Here is a 22,073-nt window from a genome sequence, read left to right as displayed (position 1 = left end):
GGTAGTGCACAAGGGGGGTACCTATGGTACCCCCCTGCATTTACATGCACAAAGCGGAAGGCACCGCGCGGTGCCTGCCGCTTTGTGCATGTAAAGGTAAAACATGATTTTTTAACCTTGCGGCGGGTGCTGCTTGAAGCAGCACCCGCCGCAAGGTTAAAGATCCAGGATGTGACCACCAGGGTGGCGGTCACATCCTAATTGCACCGGACGGACCGCCGCTGCCCCTGCGGACGGTCCATCCACCTTGTCCGTCCGCCATCTTAATGAGGCCCTAAGTTGGGCATTAGGTCTAATTACGTTGGTTAGCAAAGTGGTATTGGGGAGGGGCTGGGTTGAAAGAGGAGAGACCTCAAGAGAAGATAACTTTTCCTCTATTAGGGTTTAATAAAACAGTCATCATTGTCTCTAGTCTTTTCATTAGGTCAGAATCATAGGGATGATCAGTCCCCAAATCTGCGTGACGGGTGATTTCAGTTTGCTGGTAGATCTAGTAGATCTTTATTGCAATGAAAGTCCAGTGTCTCATTTTCTTGCACCCAGCATCTTTCTCCTTGCAAATCAGTTTTAATGTTCTTTGTTTTATGGGGCTCCATCCCTTTCTTTTTTGGCATTCGTATCTGGGTAACTATTTTCCACTTGACTGATGGTTAATAGATCCTGGGTTATATTGCAGTCCTCATTTATGGTGTTGGTAAGTGGAGATGGATTCACTGGTGGAGCTGTAACAGAACTCGGTTCGTCTACTAATTGGCCAGAGTTCAATTTGTCAGCGGCTAGAGTCCCTTGCCCTAAAGAGTAATGTTTATGCATAATCAAAGTATCCAAAGACAGCCTTCTTTCAGTTAGTTCAATTTCGTGAGCCAGGACAGATTCGGCCCTAGTTAAAAAGGCATCCAGGGTCCCAGCATGTCCAGGCCCTTGTTTTTCCTTAGGATTCTTTCTTTTACTCATTTTGCCCTCAATAATGTTCATCACTCTGTGTGCGACTTCCCCAACAGTACAATGGATAATATTAAAATCTGCAATTTATAGGGCCAATCGAGGTCCAATGCCTCCCTACCTTTTCCTTCGAGAAGGCAGCACACAGTTCCTATTGCAGCAAAAATCCCCTGCAAGAAACCAAGATGATAGGCCCAGCCCAGCCTCTTCCAGCCCCGCCCTTGGCCCAGGCTTTGCCCAGGCGCGTCTCGGGCAAGCCCGTGCGCATCCCGTGCTGCCGGAGCCGCGGGATGAATTTACGCGCCTCCGGGCGTGGGAAGCAGCGACGGCGCCTCCTGGCGCTAGGGACACTGGGGCTTGCAGTCCCCCTGCACTCCCCCTCCTCACAAGTGCCGGTGTTGTGTTGTGCTCTTATTTTATTCTCAATCTGGGAGAAGTGTGTGTTTGGTATAGGGAATGGTGTTTTTTGCAGAGCATACAGAAACCTTGGCAATGCCTTCATTTTAAAAAGGGCAGCGCGACCCATAAGGGACAATGGTAATGTTCTCCAGTGTTTTGTGTAGTTTTGTAGCTGTTTTAATTGGCTGAGGAGATTCTGTGAGTAAAAGAGTGAAGGATCTCTTGTGACATAGATCCCCAAATAATGGAATCATTCCTCAGTCACCGTCACTGCACAACCTGTTGGTAATTTTTGGACGGGGCATGGAATAATATTGATTTTGACCAGTTAATGGTGTAACCTGAGTACTTCCGGAAATTAGTGAAGATTTGTATGATCCTAGTTATGGATGAGTAAGGTGATGCCATGTATAGGGGGATAAGTAATAATTCTCAGCATGACCTAGACATTATTCATAATCGTTTTGGCTGGTCAAAGTGGAATATACAAGCTTCTAATTTTGCACGAGGACACTCTGTGCACGTCATTCGCCATAATTCAAGCCAGAAACTTGCAATCCTTCTCAAGGAGAACACCACTCGATATTTCCCCAGTAAAGACAGCCTTTAAACTTAAGAATATTTCATGTACAATTTGCCCTTTATTCACACAGAGCCCACGGGAAGTAAATACACCGGGACTCCAGTTTTTCCAGTCATTAACAAAACAAACAAAAGATGAATGATACTTAGTTTATCCAAGGTCAGTGACCCTTTCAGAATTTCCTTTCCTTTATTTTCTAAATAGGTGCATGTTAGTATCCACCTTTTCTGAATTATGGGTTTCCATTTCAGATAAACTCATGATTCCTCAGAGTTTGTCCTCACAGTGAGCCTGCTTTTTCCGTGGAAAGCTAAATACCCTTGCCCTAAACAATTTTTGACAAAATTGAGCGCCAGACACCATAGGTCAGTGGTATTTTCAGGCTGCAGCAATTTGAATCAGGACTTTGCTTTCTCTGTCGACAATGTCATCTGCCCATTAAAAACGAAATTTATACCTACCTGCTTGTGGCCTCTTTCAAGTGAGGGACAAACTCGTGTGTTTGATGTTTTTTCTGGCCGGTCCCGGTCAGGGAGGAGCCCTGCCACGGAACGTGTGGAGTGTGCTGGAGCCAGAGGGCACACAGTGCGAAGTAAGCAGATGGGGCGTTGTGCAGATGAATAATGGCATTGTGAACATGAAGGAAATGAATTTCTGGACCCACTGGGGTTTTAATCTAAACAAACTTTTATTTAACTCTGGGAGCAGCGCACCAGCGCAAAACAGAACTCCAAGTACCAGCGAGCTCCGAGGAGCCAACGCCCACTGGGGCAGGTGCAATTCATTAAAAGTGACCTTTGCTCCACACAGAGTTTTCACTAGCCTCTGAAGAAATGCTCAGGAGAGCATGAAACGCGTCAGGCTGCAGCAATTTGAATCAGGACTTTGCTTTCTCTGTCGACGATGTCATCTACCCATTAAAGACGAAATTTATACCTACCTGCTTGTGGGCTCTTTCAAGTGAGGGACAAACTCGTGTGTTTGAGATATATATATATATATATATGTATATATATATATATATATATATATATATATATATATATATATATATATATATTGCTTAGTTAGCTAACTTCTTATTAAGAGTTTTATGTTGGTTATAAATTAATAGGGTTATGTTTCATATATGTTATGTGTTTGAACTGAAGTACTTTCCCTACTGTTGAACAGACTGGAGTGGGAATCGTAAATGTTACACCTCTGAAGTCCAACACTTTCCCTACTGTTGCACAGACTGGAGTTGGAATACAGTTGGGCCGATTACAGTGTGGCAGAAAAGGTTCCGACCATTGGTCGGAGCTTTTACGGGCCATATCTCAGTTTAATTTCCGACTGCCCCATTACAATGCTGGCAGTCGGAAATTAAACCGGACGGTTATTCCGGCTGGCTTCCCACAGGCTCAAGGGGCCCATCGACCAGTTGGAGGCCGGCCTGCAATCCCAAAGTGCAACCTTTCCTCCCTCTGGATTACGATATTAGGTCTCCGGCAGGCTTTCCATGTCAGGCTTTCCGACATGGAAAACCTGTCAAAGAGCGAGTATGGGGGCTCCTCGCCGGGTTCCTTTGCCTCTGCGACCTCTGGTTGGGGTATGAGGGGCACTGTTCATCCCTGCACCATGTGACAGGCACACTGAGGTGCCTGCCACACGTGCAGAGATGAACATAGACTCTCATTCCTCTATGAGAGCTTGTTTTATGGCTGATTTAAGGCTATAACACAAGCTCCCAAAGAGGAATTGAAGTATGCGACCGAACAGTGTTCAGTCGCATCATGATTAGGTGGTCGGTTGGTCCTATTCCGCCCGACATCGTAATAGGCCCTAATTGTTACCCCTCCTTCGTCCAACATTTTCTCTACTGTTGCACAGACTGGAGTGGCAATAGTATATTTGGCCTATCTGAAATCCAACACTTTCCCTTCTGTTGCACAGATTGGAATAGGAATAGTACATTTTACACCTCCTAAATCCAACAAGTCCCTAATACTACACAGACTTGAGTGGCAATATTAAATCTTACCTATCTGAAGTCCAACTTTTTCCTTACTGTTGCACAGACTGGAGAGGGAATAGTATTGGAGAGGGAATAGTATATCTATTATTCCTAGACTTCAATTCTATTTTAATATTGTTTAAATATATCTAATATTATTATTTGTTTAATCTTATAATATTTGTACATATACTTATATACATTTGTATGCATAATTTTCTATAATATTGTTAGTAAATGTATTGTTTTGTTTTTTGGGTTATTTATTTAATGTTTTGAATTTGATGTGTTAATATTTTTAAGTTGTATATATATGAATAAATTAATGGATGGGGATATTTATATAGTGGACCAGCTACTCAGAATTTAGAGTCTGGCACTGCCAAGGAGGAGATATAGAGAGGAGTGAGTGAGATAAGTTATTATTTGCTGAACAGATAGAATTTTAGAGACTTGCAGAGGGCGGATTCAGTTTCTGTGCTTCTGAGTTGAAAGGGAAAGCAGTTCCAGATTTTGGTAATTTATACTAAAAAATAAGGCCCACCACGTCTAGTTTTTTCAAAATGGGGGATTACTATGAGGTGGACCTGACTGGAATGTAGATTTCTGCAAAAGCTGGTATTCTGTGATTCTATTGTTCAGATAACAGGGACCAGTGTTACACAGGGTCTTGTTTGCTAAAGTGAGTGCTTTAAAGATTATTCTTTTATTAACAGGGAGCCAGTGCGGTTTGGTGCGGTAGGATGAACTGGGGGTACTTTTTCGCAAATTGAAGTGGAGGCACGTTTTGGACCACTTGTCACCAGATTAAATATGCAGTTAAACCCAGGTAAAAGGCGTTTGTGTAGTCCATCAGAGAGATGATCGTAGCATGAACTACTGTTTTGCAGGCTTCCCATGGACGAAGGGGGAGGAATTTCCAGAGAGCCTTGAGAATCCACATACAGTTTCTTACAACTGAGTAGAACAGGGTCTTAAAAGATAGGTTCCTTATCAAAGGTGACTCCCTGTTTTCTAGCTGCCAGGGTGGGGGGCTGAAGAGGGGGCCGTCCATCTTTGGGCCAGGCACCATCCCAACTTGGATTAGGGTTGATCCCTAACAACAAGATTTCTCTTTTATCCGGGTTGCACTATAGTTGGCTTTATTTGAGCCAACCTAAGACTGCTACTGTTAGAAATGGGGGTCTCTAATTGGCAGAGGTAGGTACCTTTGTCCAAGTAGGAACCCTTCTTCCTAGTCAGGGTAAGGGGGATACACTTCTAAAATAACCCCTGTTCACCCCCTTGGTAGCTTGTCACGAGCAGACAGTCTTATCTCAGAGGTAGTGTCTAAAGCATTTGTGCATACATACAGTAACACAGTGAAAACACTACAAATGGACACCACACCAGTTTAGAAAAATAAGCAAAACTTTGTCTAAACCAGCAAGACCAAAAACGACATGATAATCCAACATACAATACTATAAAAAATAGTTTCTGTGTAAAATAACCTTTAAATTGCAGGAATGTTATGTTATGTTATGTTATGTTAGTGCTATTTGTATTGCGCACGGCTGCTCCAGCGAAGGAGCGTCCCGGCGCACATACAAGGTGGCGAACACAACACAACTGGGGAACAGAAATAATTATTAGGAAATTGGGGAGTGAAGGATTTAACAAAGCTCAGAAAATAAATGAGTTTTAGCGGCCTTGCGGAAGGAGAGCAGGTCACCAAAGGTCCGGAGTTTCAAAGGGAGAGCGTTCCAGAGTGCGGCTGCCCGCACCTTAAAAGAGCGACCCCCCACCCGACTGAGTTTGAACCGAGGGGCTACCGCTAATTCTTGGTCTAGCGAGCGCAGAGTGCGGCCCGGGATGTAAGGGCGCAAGAGTTGGTGCAGTAAGGGAGGTGATAGGCCCTTCAGAATTTTGAAGGAAAGGCACAAAACTTTAAAGTGGATCCGCTGCCTAACGGGTAACCAATGCAAGGCTCGCAAAGATGGACCGGCCGAGCAAAACCTAGGAAGACCTACGATCGCTCTGGCCGCAGCGTTCTGCACTCTTTGAAGTCGGGTTAACTCAGCCTGGTTTAATCCTATAAAAAGGGAGCTGGCATAGTCTAATCGCACCAAAACCGTTGCTTGCACCACCAATTGACGAGTTGCGGCATCGAAGTATTTAAGGGCAGGGCGCAGATTGCGCAGGATGCCAAAGCAGCAAGCCGCCGTCCTTTTGGTGTGGCCAACGAAGTTGAGGGAAGGGTCCAGCCAAACACCAAGGTTTTTGATCTCCGCAACCGGAGTGGGGGTCGGCCCCAGCTCAGAGGGCCACCAAGTATCTCCCCATAGGTCCGTCCGCTTCCCAAAGATCATCACCTCCGTTTTTTTGGCGTTTAGTTGGAGACAGTTGGACGTCATCCAACCAGCCACCGCCTTGAGTCCTTCTCTGAATCTTGGGGCATCCACCCCAGAGTCCCCGCTGATCGTGACCGCTAGCTGGGTGTCATCTGCGTACGACACCATGGTCATACCACAGAGCTTCACAACCTCAGCCAGCGGCCTCACGTAGATGTTAAACAACGTGGGGCTCAGTGAGGAACCCTGTGGGACCCCAATAACGTTGAAACACAGTTCCTCCAACTTGGTAGCTCCTTCTGGGGCTAGTACAATACTGAACACGACAGAGTCTAACAATTCCAGCCAACCACGTGGATACCAGTCAGCTAAAGCGGCGACAGATTCGGAAACAGTACCTTTCTTGCTGAGGCCAACACGCTGCTGTGAGTTGGTCGGGGCAATCGTGGCTGTTACGATGTGAGATGGAAGCGTTGCAGCATGTGGTGTCCTCACGGATTGGTGCAAGCAGCAGCTCGTTGATGGAGTCGGTGAGGTCAAGCCCCGCATTGCAGGGTGAGATGGTGCTTGATGCGGTGCTGGCAGCCTATTCAGGTACAAGGGAAATCTCCTCCCCTCACTCTAAATGCAGACCGGGCCTATTCAGGGGCTAGTGAGAAATCCTGCCCTTACTCTGAATGCAGCCCACGTCTATTCAGCCCAGCCATGACTCATTCAGGAAAAGCAGTACACACATCAAACCATCCGCCCCCCAGTGGCAGTCTGAGAGAATGCAACCCCAGCCCACGTCACTCTAAAGCTAGACAGTCAATATATATCCCAGCAGAGGCACATTTGGATGGCTAAGCAAGAAAATTCCTACTTTCTAAAAGTGGTATTTAAACACAGAAGGTAAAAATCACCCTCACTGAAAGATGCATTTTTACATTCAGGCATCCTAAACTTTATTTTCCTACCTTGTTTCCAGGGGTAGTTATGTTTCTAAGATGTTACTAGCAAACTCCCCATTGTATCCTATGGTAACAGATAGCCTTGCAATAGTGAAAAATGAAATTGGCAGTCATTCACTATCAGGTCATGCCACACACACCAGGGCATGTCCTACCTTTCACATACACTGCATCATGCCTACAGGGGTACCTTGGGCCTACCTTAGGAGTGACTAACATGTAAGAAAATAGAAGGTTAAGGCCTGGTACGTGGGTGTACTTGGCAAGTCGAAATGGCAGTTCCAAATTGCACACAGACACTTACATTTACAGGCTGCTCTTTTGGGTGGCACAATCAGTGCTGCAGGCCCACTAGCGGTACAAAAGGGGGTGGTGATGGACGGAGCATCTGAATCAATCAAACACTCACACCCAGTCAAAAGATCTGGGTTTAATCCATCACCGTTCTTTAGCCCACTCTGCCACCCCAGTTCAGACATGGCTATATGCAAATCAGTCTGACCCTGTGCCTCATGGGAACAGTCCAGCCCGAACTGCCAAGCCACGTCTTCCCTGGACCGGAAACAAGCTTCCAAGGACCGGTTTCTGGCATTCCAGCCGTCTTCAGCCCGGCTTGCTTGAATCCAGTGGCAAAGTGAGCAAGGGACTGTCTGAACTGGGGTGGTGTGGAGTGCAAAAAAACGATGGATTTAATCCCAGATCTCTGTACTGGGGTGAATGTATGACATTGTTCTGCATTCTGTCCATCAACTGTGGTTTTTGCATTTGTCACCCCGAGTGGGATGGGTATGCTCAGACGTGAGTCCCATGCACTCCACACCACTGGATTCAAGCAAGCCGGGATGAAGACAGCTGGAATGCCAGAAACTGGTCCTCAGAAGCTTGTTTCCCCCCAGGGAATGTATGGCTTGGCAGTTCGGGCTGGGCTGTTCCCATTAGGCACAGGGTCAGACTGATTTGCATATGGCCATGTCTGAACTGGGGTGGTGTGGAGTGCAAAAAAACTATGGATTTAGGCCCAGATCTCTGTACTGGGGTGAATGTATGACATTGTTCTGCATTCTGTCCATCAACTGTGGTTTTTGCATTTGTCACCCCGAGTGGGATGGGTATGCTCAGACGTGAGTCCCATGCACTCCACACCACTGGATTCAAGCAAGCCGGGCTGAAGACAGCTGGAATGCCAGAAACCGGTCCTCGGAAGTTTGTTTCCGGTCCAGGGAAGGCATGGCTTGGCAGTTCGGGCTGGACTGTACCCATTAGGCACAGGGTCAGAATGATTTGCATATGGCCATGTCTGAACTGGGGTGGTGTGCAGTGCAAAAAAACGATGGATTTAGGCCCAGATCTCTGTACTGGGGTGAATGTATGACATTGTTCTGCATTCTTTCCATCAACTGTGGTTATTGCATTTGTCCCCCCGAGTGGGATGGGTATGCTCAGACGTGAGTCCCATGCCCCCCACACACTGGATTCAAGCAAGCCGGGCTGAAGACGGCTGGAATGCCAGAAACCGGTCCTCGGAAGCTTGTTTCCGGTCCAGGGAAGGCATGGCTTGGCAGTTCGGGCTGTACTGTTCCCATTAGGCACAGGGTCAGACTGATTTGCATATGGCCATGTCTGAACTGGGGTGGTGTGGAGTGCCAAAAAACGATGGATTTAGGCCCAGATCTCTGTACTGGGGTAAATGTATGACATTGTTCTGCATTCTGTCCATCAACTGTGGTTTTTGCAGGCCCACTAGCAGCATTCGATGTGCAGGCCCTGGGCACCAGCAGTGCACTGTATTAGGGACTTACCAGTAAATCAAATATGCCAATCATGGAATCACCAATCTATGAACACAATGTACAGGGAAAACGTTAACACTTTAGCACTGATCAGCAGTGGTAAAGTGCCCAGAGTCATAAAACCAACAAAAGCAGGTAAAAACAAACACAAGAGGAAGGCAAGAAGTTCTGGGATGACTCTGCAAAAAGGGCCAAGTCCAACACAACCCCATTCCAGCCTAAAGCCAGGGTAGACTAATAAATACCTTAATGGGCTCTTCTGCTTGGGGTGATAGAACATGCACCCGGACCCGCAACTGCAGGGGCATATTTCAGTTCTACACCAATCTGAACCCATTTGGATCCCTCGGTCCATACTCTGAGAGCCCATTAAGCTAATCCATGGGGAACCCTCCTCCTCACCTGTAGACGACATCTGTGCAGCACTTAAGCTTAGCTTGCTTAAAGGAGTGTCCCAGCAAGTGGACAGTACCCCCATGGCCAACACAGTGGTGTGGCCCAGTCCACCCCTGGGGTGTGACTGCTGTCCACAGGGCCACTCTGTCCACCAGGACAGCCAGCCACAGTGGGTACTGACAGTTGTTAGTGATGAGAACCAGGCCTTATACCTCTCAGGGTTCTCTAACCTCTGTGGTGTCAGAGAGTGGGGGGGGGGGCAGTAGCCAGAGGTACCTGGCACCCTTTGTCCACTCTCCCTCCTTTCAGGTCAGGGATGGAATCCTGACACTGACCCACTAGTCCTGGGCCTTTACTCAGTGGATGGACAGGAGACTGGGGTGGGCCTTCACACACCACCTCCTCCTTGGTGCTCTGCACCCTCCCACCTGAAAATTGTCAGGTGTCCTACACAATTTTCCCACCAGTTCAGGGGTTCTGTCCTGCAACTGGGATCACAGCCTAGGATCTGTACCCTTCGATTGGGCAGAGGTCAGGGGTGAGGCTGCCCTCTTCCCGCTCACCCTACTGGGTACCTGCAACCTCCCACCTGTAGCGATGCCCCCAGAGGACAACACAGTAGGGGCACTGTTAGCAGTCGCTCCTTCCTCCAGGTCAGGGGGGACACCCTGAACCTGGCCTTCAAACCAGGGTCTGTACCCTTGGGCTGGACCTGTGCCTGACTTGTGGGGGAGTACACCAACCCCCTCTCCCCCAAGGAAACACTCTCCTCTGGAGTTGTACAAAAGTCTCCCTGGTGCAGGTCTCCAGCCTCCTGTCCACCTGACAGAGCATAAATATCCACATGCCAGACGTGGCCTCACCAGGGTCAGTACTGGGGAGCTCTTACCTCAGAGCTGGCAACCCATGACCCACTGGTCCTCCCACTGGGCACTCGCCCCTCTCTGGACTCATGCCCTCTCCCAACTGGAAAGGTGCTGCCAGACACCAGATCTGGTTAAAAGCTAGTTACAGGAGCCTCCCGCAGCTCACCTGATACCCTGGGATCCCCTCAGGGGATGGCATCCTTGTACAGACCAGGCCCGCCACCTGGTGGTCCCTCATGGAACCAACCAGGACTTGAGACTGGGTTTTGGGCACATCGGGACACAGCCCACTCCCACTCCTTCTCCTCAGAGACAGGACATGGGACCCTATACCCGTCCCTTTACTCTGGGACCTATCTGGGCCAACACAACCTTCCCCTACCACCTCAAACGCTTCTTCAGACCCTCTGGAATCCACTGAAAGGTCTGCCTCCAGTGTGAGCTCCCTGGGGTCAGAGAACTCACACTCCATCAGGAGTTGGCATAGCTCTGGAAAACAGGGATTTAAAATATGTTCTTCAACAACAATTGAATCACACAGTCCTACACAGCTGGTAACCAAGCTACCCTATAGCTTACCATCGAATGCCTCCCACATGTACCCCACACCACCCTCTTGAGAATGGCAAGACAGGGTCTGACTGTCTCTGTCATTCGACCCACACTCTTCTGGGCGGTATCCATACTCACCTACCAGGACTTCTACCATGGGGAAACCTCTCTCCCTGCACCTCTCATCTAGAGTCAGTAGTTGCCCCTCCACTTTTTGAAAGTATGGAAAGTAGGTATTTCTTGCTTAGCCAACAAGTGTGCACATGCCTATTTGTTTACTGACTGTCTGGTTTTGGAGTGACAGGGTCTGGGGAGGTGCATTCTCTCAGACAGCCACGGGGGGTTGATGTGTGTGTGTCCTGCCTTTCCTGAATGAGGCAGGGCTGGGCTGAATAGACCCGGGCTGCAATCAGAGTAGGGAGATGAGATCTCACTAGCACCTGCATAGGACCGGTCTACATTTAAAGTGGTGGGGGGAGATTTCCCTTGCACCTGAATAGAAGATATTTTTTGGGTATAAGTATTAGACTACTTCTGGAATCAAAAGGAACCTTTGCCAAGGAGAAGAGCTGGAGAAACTGAGGAAAAGTATTGCCTTTGTTGTGTCTTGGGTTGGCCTGCAGTTGCTGTTTCTGCCAAGGAAAGGATAAGGACTTTTCTGTGTGCTGTGTACCCTGCATGAGGAACGTCTCCAAGGGCTTGAGTAGAGCTTGCCTCCTGTTTTGAAGTCTCAGGAACACAACTCTTTACCCCAGCTCCCCTGAACTTCCTTGCTGGGAGTTCTGACCTACCAGGAGTGCTTGTGACTGTGTCGAGCATCTGGAGGTTGATTCTGCTCCTGGGAGCTGGAAAGAAATTCAACAACAAGAAAATCAACACATACCTTTTCTTAGAAGAGTTTTTGTGATGCAACGCCGTGGTGCGAGAAGAATCTCCCCGCACCGCTGCGCGAACCGATGTAGCACCTGTCACTGCTGCAAGAATCGATGGATTGAGGCTGAAGAAATCGATGCAGCACCGCTCCACGCCGCCGCATCGTTCGCTGATGCATCCCCGGATTTCCAAGCATTGTCCCTGTGCTGCTAGTTTTCCCCGACGCATCACCCATGGATTGGAGTCATCTCAGAATCGACACATCGCATCCCCCTACAGACCGGACCCGACGCAACGCTTCGCTGTGTACAGAGCAACTGTCGCATCACATCCACAAAGCTCTTAGGAAGCAAAGCATCTCTTTGTTTTTTCAAGAAAGCACGCATCAATAGTTTTTTATTGACTAAAACCTTTTGAAAGTCACTTTTCTTAATACTTATATGTTGGATTTTTGTTTTTTTGGTCTTGTTAAGTTTAGATAAAGATACTTTACACATTGCCTTTGGGATAAGCCTGTCTGCTCGTGCCAAGCTACTAATCGTGTGAGCAGGGGTTATCTAAAGTGTGTATCCCCTTTACCCTGGCAAGAAGCAGGGGTCCCTACTTGGACAAAGGTACCAACTAAAAACCCCCATTTCTAACAACCACTATTATCAAAACACTTTTACTTCAGTTCACCATCATTTCAACTCCATATGCATTTGCACATGCAAAATCATTACTTTGAACAATCAATTCCATCTTTTTAGCTTTGGCGTCATCTTCCTAACTTGAAAACCCTAATTACTTCAACATTATCACTTTAGCCTCCTTCTTATCATTAACCCTAACTCAAATCATAACCCCAAAACTAACCTTAAAATGTAACATTATACATAGCTTAAATGACAACTAGGAGTCAATATGTTATCATTTAAGTTGTTTTTTGCTGCCTTGTTTTGTATTTTCTTTTGGCTCTGCAGATTGGGGTACTGATGTCCACTCCTCAGTGCATGTACTCCGATTCCTAAAACATGTCCGAATAGGCTATTCCTCAACTGGCATATTTAACTATCCAGTAATGCCATAGTGTATGGTGCAGACAAATACAAATACATGGAAAGTTAAATGTTAGCTGTGGACTCTAGACATATTGGGCCATCCACTAGGCTGACAAGCAAAAACGTGGCTTCAGGCCTATCTGTGTTGTGTGACTTCAACAGCTCTTAAACCTGCAGGCACACCCTACTTTTAAATATGAAATACGTCACCCAAAGTGGTCTTGCAGCCCACATTGTAGGGATTCTGGTATTTATAGGTGGAAAATGTAGGAATGCTATGTTAGCGGGGTCCTACAGTGACTGGCCTTCAAAAGCTGTTTTCAGTGTAAAGGATGATCTATGTCAAAAACTAAAGTTCAAATAAAACACTGATTTTTGTAACTTTAGTTTGAAGTAAGATACAGAAATGACCCAATCACTTTTTCTAATATTTATTAAAAGCCCATTACAACGCTGAAGTTGGATGTTTGATAACTATACAGGACACATTAACATTTAGCATTAGCAAGCCAGTAGCTGCCTCAAGTCAGTGCCCTCCCCTTACTGAGGTGCAAAAACTGCCCAGGAGCAGAAACAAAGGCATTTGGTTTGAGGTATGTGGCCCCTTGTGGCTCAGGAAGGGCAGTTGGTAAAGGAAGGATTCAGGAACTTAATTGATTTGAAGGGTCTAGAGTGAAGCCTGACCATTCATAGGTAAGTGTAAAGAAAGAGTATATTTCCAGTCTTCAGGAAAGATAGGGTGGTCAGTGAGGAGTTGAAGAGAGTGGTGAACTCACTGCTGCTCCTAGAGCTGAGAAAGTAAAACGTGTGGTGTGGGCGTGAGTCTGTGAGGGTTCCTGAGTGAATGCAGTTGATGGTGGTGGTGTCCTGGGGAGTGAGCTGGTCCCAAGTGGTATTTAAATGTTCGAGAAGACATCCCCTTTCCCAAGACCTCTGCAACAACCTCAGCACCTAGTTCCACCTAAAGATCAAGGAGATAAACAGCTTCGACAGCATCGTTGCTCATGACCTACCCAACCCACCCACAACCACTGCACCCTATGATGCGGACCACAGCAGATCTTGCTCAACTGGACTCCCTTCACCGTAGATGACACCCTCAAGATCATGAAGAGCATCCACTCCAGGGAAACCCTCGGACCCCTGCCTGCATCACATTTTCAACAGAGCAGCCACCACCATCGCCCCCGAACTCTGCTGCACCATCAACTGCTCCATTTACTCCAGCACCTTCCCGGAAGACTGGAAACATGCAGAGATCAATTCCTTTCTGAAGAAACCATCTGCTGAACGACGGGACTCAAGAACGTCATATCCATCTATATTCTTCCCTTCCCATCCGAGGTCATCAAAAAGGCGGCCATCAACGGCCAACTTTCTGAGTTCAACAAAGCCAACCACATCCTGGACATCTCCCAACCTGGCTTCTGAAGCAACCACAGCACCAGAACCGCCCTACTCATTGCCACAGATGACATCTGTGCCCTTCTCAAACCGAGGCAAGATTGCACCCCTCATCTTCCTGGACCTCTCTGCCACCTTCGATACCGTCTCTCACCATTCCCTATGCGCAAGACTCCACAACATCAGCTTCTGTGACAGAGCCCTTGAATTGATCCGCTCCTTCCTCACCCGCCAAACACAGAGAGTCAGTCTACCTCAGTTTCTCTCAGAACCCACAGAGATCAGCTGCAGAGTGCTTCAGAGCTCCTCCCTGAGCCCCACTATTTTCACCTCTCCATGGCCCGCTCGCAACCATTGTATGGAACTACGGACTCACATAGTCTCCTATGCCAATGACACCCAGCTGATTCTCTCCCTCACCAACGAACCCTCAGTCACCAAGAACAACTTTCAGAATGGGATAAACACTGTTGCCACCTGGATGAAGAACAGCTGCCTGAAGCTCTATTCAGAGATGACCGAAGTTCTCATCATGGGCTCCACCCCCTCCATCTGGGATGACTCCTAATGACCCGCAGTGTTTGGAACTCCCCCCACCCACAGACCATGCAAGGTACTGAACTCCTGAACTCCTCGCTCATCACGAGCCACCAGATCAGAGCTGTCTTATCACCCTGCTGCCACACACTGCACCTGCTCCAAATGATTTTCAAGTGGATCCCCACAGATTCCAGAAAGACTGTCACCCACGCACACATCAGTAGCAGAATTGACAATGGCAATGCACTCTATGCTGGCATCACCCAGACACTCCTCAGAAACTGTAGAACATTCAGAATGCCTCAGCTACACTCATCCTCAACATCCCATGTTGCAGCTACATCACCAGCCACCTCAGAGACCTCCACTGGCTCCCAGTCAACACAAGAATCATCTTCAAGCTCCTCACACACACCTACCAAGCCCTACATGACGTGGGACCTGTGTACCTCAATCACCGCCTCTCATTCCACACACCCACCAGAGATTACAGCTCTGCCCAACTGGCCCTGGCAACTGTCCCACGTGTCTGCAAGACCACAGCTGGAGGAAGATTCTACTCCTACCTCACAGCAAAGACCTGGAACACACTACCAGTCCACCTCAGGAAATCACCGTCACTGCCTCACTTCAGGAAAGACCTCAAGACCTGCCCCTTTGAATAAACAACAGCGCCTTCTCGGCCCAGCAGCTGCCCCAGCACCTTGAGACCCTTACGGGTGAATAATCACGCTTAGCAAGACATAGGATTGATTGAATGAGTTCTTTTTAAGCTTTGTAACTCGTAACTGTGGTTACATACCTTAGATGTTGAATCCACATGCAATGGCTAAGTAAAGGTATGTGTCAGAAACTGAGTCAAAGTAATTATAGGTGTCTCAAATAAAGGCATGGTGATGGTAGGTCAAAGTAATGGAATCAATGTATTTGTGATGCATTAAGTCAGCCGTTAAGCAATTATTTTTCATATGAATATTAACCATATAAAACACCTTCTCTCGTCTTGAACTCTGACTCCTTTGTTCAGGCATTTCTTACTGCAAGGTTGCTGTCTGAGCTCTGCCATCAGGAGAAGCAATTTATCTACTAAGCTGGCTAATTTATACACACGTTAGAGTTTTCTAAAGTGATAGTGGTTAATTCATTCTGAGATTTTACCACGAATTCGAAATGCAAAAATGGCAAATCTACTGATTTAATGAAATTATTTCAGAACTAGGGCACTCCTCCCAACCTTTTCTAGTCACTTCCTAGCAAACAATGCTTACGCTCTAGAGGAAACTCATCTTATTACTTATAAACCAGCTTACCATTGTTAATCTTGTTTTTGGTCCAAAATTGTTGGTGATCATAATTTGTAAGCCGGTGTCTGGAAATTGGATTTTTGAAGGACTGGAAGAAATGATCGCATCCACTACTGCCACAGAATCCTTGCCATTATATATCGGTTTTGGCTCACCTGTTGGAAAGAAACAAGTTGATTACTTATAGAAGAGTTAAACCTTCGGTTGGGCAAGTTTTAGGCATACATCTGTTGATATTGATCAAATCAATGCCAATGCTTATAATGATACACTCGCATATACAAATGAAATGACACCCCTATTATCAAATTTGCCCGTCATGAAGTTTCCTATATATACCTAAGGGGTATACCTAACTCACCCTCCTATATCTGAGTATGAGATACAATCATGTATAGAAGAACATTGATACAGAGGATTTAATGTGTTGCTTTTAATTTTAGTGTAGGGAACATTCATTTGCCCTTACTTTACTCTTTTAATCCTACAGAAATATATTGCCTAAATTAATGTAAGGCACACATACAATGGGACCGATCTTCAAACAAACAAAATAACAATCAATTTGTAGAAAGACATACAAATGTACGTAAAGAAATATATATAAAACTAGTGTCTATCCATTTATTTTGGGCGGTCCTCTCGGAGGTAGCCTAAAGATGTGTGCACAGAGGCAAAAAAATGCACCTTTACATAGCTCTCTTGTGTCAAAAAACGCTTTTTATATCTCACTCATTTAAAATTAGTGAGGATGTTGTATGGAAGAAGTCACAGCGACCATACAAGTATATAATAAAATGAGATGTTTATTATGAGCTACAGATATCAGCTGGTGTCCCTCTCCAGGATAGCAAGCAACTGCCATACCAGGCAAGAAGAGAGAACACCGAAGAGGAGAAAGATCCAAAAGGAATGCACATATTAAAGAGACAGAGATCAGAAAAATAATAGCATGTAATAACAAGACACAACATATCCTCATTCCTTCATCTGAAAGAAAAGAAAGAAAAGAAAAGAAATGAAAATAAACTAAGGGTCATCACAATAGTAATCCCGCAAATAAGAAGGAGGTCTCCTAGTTCTGCTCGTGGAGCCACCACCCTTCTCAGAAAAAGCATCACTCACCACTTTACCACTAGCAAACGCATCACTCGCACCTGCATCAGTATGTCTCTTATAAAGAGCCACTCTTCTGAGATTCCAGTGTTCACCATTATCCAAAACAACATACCTTTCATGAACCGATTTTACCTTGTACGGCCCCCTAAACTTAGTCAAACCACCCGAAATCCGCCCGGGTTTCACTTTGACCAATTCATTGACCCTGATACTGTGAGATTCGACAGCTTTCTTCACACCACCTGGATTGCCCAAACTCACACACTCCTTCATCCATGCAGGAATTAACTTTGTGGCAGCTAGGCGACCTCTCATTACCGTGAAAGGAACCATTCCACTTGAATAATTTTCGGTCCTGCGGTATGCACAAACTAACTCCTCCACCATGTTTTTCACTGAGCCACCAGTCGCCATAGCCATCTGGATTGCGCCTTTGACCATGCGGTTAGCCCTCTCAACCATTCCATTACCCTGTGGGTTGTAAAAAGACGTCCTACTATGAACAATCCCACAGGCACACAGAAACCTTCTCATTTCCTCAGAGGTCAACTGAGTCCCATTGTCTGTAATAAGCTTCAAAGGAAACCCTTCCTCCCTAAAAATCTCCGTCAACAACTGAATTGCCGTCCTAGTGGTTATCTCCTTGCAAAACTTGACAACTAACCACCTGGAATAAACATCTATCAGAACAAGGGCAAATCTTAAATCCACAGTAAGACCATTGAAAGGACCTACAAAATCCATGCAAACAGAATACCAAGGAGCAAGAGGGTCTTCAATAGATCCATGAGGTACCTGACAGCCCAACTTTAGCCTCTTCTCACTCTCAAAACAATCAGAACACCTCTCAACCCAATCAGAAACATGTTGATCCATTGACGGCCACCAAAAACATTCCCTCAATCTTTTTTTGGTGAGCGACTGACCCAAATGGCCTTCGTGTGCCAATTTGAACAGGGTGAACCTCAAATCTTGTGGGGGAATAAACTTGTCACCCTTCATTAGTATATTCTGCTCTTGGTCCAGAATAGACAGTTCATCTAACACCTTCAAAATGGCCTGACAGCACAGTCAAGAGTGCTCTCCCGCCTTGTACCCTTAACAATCAGCTCCTTCACCTTAAGCAACACACTGTCACTAGCCATGCACTCATCCCACTTCTCCTTCCCTATTGCACCTGAACAGAACTCAACAACATCGCCAACAGGTGCTACCGAACCCTCACACAAAGATGACTCAACACAAGTCCGATCAACCTCCTGCCAGGGTAGCGGAAGTCTTGACAAACCATCTGCCAAATTGTTCTTCCATCCTGGAATATATTCCACTTTGTATAGATACTCTTGCAGTCAACCTTGCTAACCTCGCCGAGCCTTTCCCTGCTCCACCCGACGACAATATCCTCACCAAGGGCTTGTGGTCAGTCTGTATCCTGAAAAGAGAACCCCACCGATACATCCTGAAATAAGCACACCCCCAAGCCGCAGCAAGAGCTTCCCTCTCTATTATGGAGTGATTCCTCTCCGAAACAGTGAGGGACCTGGATGCGAACGCTACCGTTTTCAAACCAGAAGAATGAACCTGTGCAAGCACAGCACCCAAGCCAACTCCGCTTGCATCAACAGTCAAGATGGACTCCATTTTAGTATCAAAAGGTGTCAAGATACCAGCTTCACAAATCTCTTTCTTTATACCAACGAACGCACTCTCCTGTTCCTGCCCCCAACTAAACCTACAACCCTTCCTGAGTAGTAGTCTTATTTTCTCTGTTTTGTCCGCAAAATTCCTAACAAATTTTGCGTAATACTCTATGAGACCGAGAAACGACCTTAACTGATCCCTATCAACAGGTGCTGGTGCCTTCCGTATGGATTCCAACAAATCACGCTTTGGCCACACTCCATCCGCTGACAAGGTATAACCAAGGTACTCCACTTCTTCCACCGCAAACTTGCATTTATCTTTCCTCGAAGTCAACCCAGCCAACTCCATCTTGTTTAAGACAGCCTTCAAGATAACATCATGCTCCTCCTTAGTTCTGCCAAACAACAACACATCATCTTGAAAATGAACAACATTTTCCACACCACTCAACACCGAACCCATCATCCGCTGGAACACTCCAGCTGCCGACGCCAACCCGAACGGCATCCTGGTAAATTGGTAAATGCCCTCAGACATGATAAATGCCGTCAGATGCTTCGACTCCTCATGGAGTCTGATCTGATGGTAGGCACTCCGTAAGTCTAACTTTGAAAAGAATCTACCACCTTTCAACAACAGCACCAACTCATTAATGTTGGGAAGAGGGAACCCATCCATGATGATATTACGATTAAGTGTGCGTAAATCAATACAGAATCTGTATTTGCCGTCAGATTTGGTCGTGATCACGACTGGCAAAATCCAACTTGAGGTTTCTATCTGCTCAATGACCCCTTGTTCCAACATTTCGCTCAACATTCTTTTAACCTCAGCCCTAGCTATGATAGGCACTTTTCTGACCTTGTGTTGTAAAGGAACGGCATCAGGCTTTAACATGATCTTATGCACATAGCCTTTCAACTCACCAATCTCTTCCTTAAACAATTCAGGCATCCCATCAACAATTGACAGGGTAGGCACTTCATCCACCACCATCACTTGATCATCAGCCCTAGGATTCAACACAATATGAAGATCATACTGGTGTCCCCACCCCAATATAGCTGGACCAGACTGGGCAACATACACCTTACCCCTCACAGATCTTCCTCTGAAGGAAATGACAGCAGACATGAACCCCAAAATCTCAATCCTTTCACCTTGGAACCCACCAGGATTGATGTCTTTCGGTTCTAGCTCAACCTTAGGCCAATTCACACAAAATAAGCACACAGGAATAATGGTCCAGAACGACCCAGAATCTACCATCAACTCAACTAGCACTCCATCAAACTCAAACACTGCCTTTGGTCTCACCCTCCTCCTAGGATTCATATCCAACTCTTCATCACTCACAACCAAAATCTTATTTGCTCCTTCAACGCTGTCAACCGTTGTGACCTCTGTTTGTTCTTGTTGTACGACCGCAACCTTCCCTTTAGTTACAGACTTACACATTCTCGAAAAGTGTCCCCGCTTCCCACATTTCAAACAATCTTTGTCTAAGGCAAAGCATTTCTTATAATCAGAGGTGTGGTACGTGCTTCCACACCTTGAACACATTCTGTCTCTACTCTTATAAGAGTCACCATTACTATAAGCATTATTTATTTTTTTACCTACATACTTCTCACTCTTCTCATAGGATTTCTTTCCACCCACAGCTCCCACTTCCTCAACAACCTCTACACACGACACGTTCTCTTTCGAACTATCCTTTCGTTCCATCTCCTTCATGCATGCACCAGATTCTTCAACAATCTTCGCAATGTCAATGGCATTTTGCAAAGAGGGATTCTTCGCTGCCCACAGCTTCTCTTGCATCTTCTTGTTCCCACACTGGACGATAAGCTGGTCCCTGACCATTTCTTCCCTGATGTTCCCAAAGTTGCATTTCAACGACAACTCCCGTAGACGAGTAACAAAATGGTCCACACTTTCCCCTTGACGCTGAGGCTGCGTATAGAACTTGTGTCTTGCCATAAATATGTTCACTTCTTTAGAGTATCTTTTTTTCAAACGAGCTTTTGCCTCCAGATACACATTTGTAATGGCCCTTCCCTCTGCATTAGTTCCTGGGGACAAAAATTTAAAGGCATGTTGTCCTTCTTTCCCCAAAGTTCTCAGTAATAGCGCCTTCTTCCTCGTAGCGCTAAAGTCCTTGTCATCAATTGCCTCGATATAATTTTCGAATACCTCAATCCATTCCTCCCATTCAATGGGAGGGTCTCCGCTTTGCTGTAAGAACAATGGTGGCATGACTACACTATTGCTCTTCATCTCTGTAGTTACGCTTATACTGTGCTTAAACTATAAGCTTATGCTGTACTTCAACAGTAAGCTTATACTGTGCTTCAACTGTTCCGCTTATACAGTGCTTCAACTGTAAGCTTATACTGTGCTTCAACTGTAAGCTTATACTGTGCTTCAACTGTTCCTTTGACGAAATATTTGTCGTGACCAAAACTCAATATATATATTTTTTGAATAAAAGTAAATAAATCCACTGCTCCGCGAGTTACTCAGAACCCCGCAAACCACCGGAGATAAAAATTAATCATCATTACTCACGGTGCCGTTTCCAATCCTTTTTTCCCTTGATCCGTCTCCCTTTCGTGCTCGTCCCGCGTTACCTAGCAACCAATCGTGTTGCAGGAAGCGGAAATATGGCTGCTGTCACGTAAAGGATACGTCAGGACGCAACGTCGGGATGCAACGTGATGAATCAGAGGGTGCTGTTCCTTCGAGTCAGCACAACAACAATGGCTGCATGCAGCGTTCTCTCGTGGAACTGTCTCTCGTGCCAAGCGTTGGTGCCTTTTGAATGTCGCACAATACCGGCCGTGCTCTCCGGTAAGCGTTACAGCCTAAATGAATATCTCTCTTTTGCCGACAATGTCCAAATCTCACTATTGCTGACAATGTCCTTTCCAAAAATGGCACAGGAAACGATGTTCTTCTCAAAACACGGATAGAAAAATCAATCAATCAATCAATCAATCAGTGACATTTATAAAGCGCGCTACATACCCGTAGGGTCTCAAGGCGCTGGGGGGGGGGGGGGGGGAGGGGGGGTGCCGCTACTGCTTGAACAGCCAGGTCTTCAGCTTCTTCCTGAAGGAGAGGTGGTCTTGGGTCAGGCGCAGGTCGGGAGGGAGGGAGTTCCAGGTCTTGGCGGCCAGGTAGGAGAAGGACCTTCCTCCTGTAGTCGCTCTTCGGATGCGGGGGACGGCGGCGAGGGCGTGGTTGGCTGATCGGAGGTGGCGTTTGGGAGCGTAGAAGTTGACTCGGCTGTTGAGGTAGCTCGGGCCTTGGTCGTGTAGGGCTTTGTGTGCGTGGGTG

General features: G+C 46.4%; 1 protein-coding gene across 2 annotated transcripts in view; it reads right to left on the bottom strand.

Annotated features, from left to right (window-relative positions):
- LOC147690098 (sodium/potassium/calcium exchanger 4-like) overlaps positions 1-22,073 on the bottom strand; it is a 558,445-nt gene that overhangs the window by 104,413 nt on the left and 431,959 nt on the right. For both annotated transcript variants that reach the window (XM_086937689.1, XM_086937688.1), the window contains exon 11: positions 15,975-16,123. In XM_086937689.1, the coding sequence (XP_086793815.1) occupies positions 15,975-16,123 (149 nt within the window). The remainder of the gene's footprint in view (positions 1-15,974; positions 16,124-22,073) is intronic.

This window comes from Lissotriton vulgaris, chromosome 9 (genome assembly GCF_964263255.1).
Source record: "Lissotriton vulgaris chromosome 9, aLisVul1.2, whole genome shotgun sequence".
Lineage (NCBI taxonomy): Eukaryota > Metazoa > Chordata > Amphibia > Caudata > Salamandridae > Lissotriton > Lissotriton vulgaris.
This window is presented reverse-complemented; position numbering and strand designations above follow the sequence as displayed.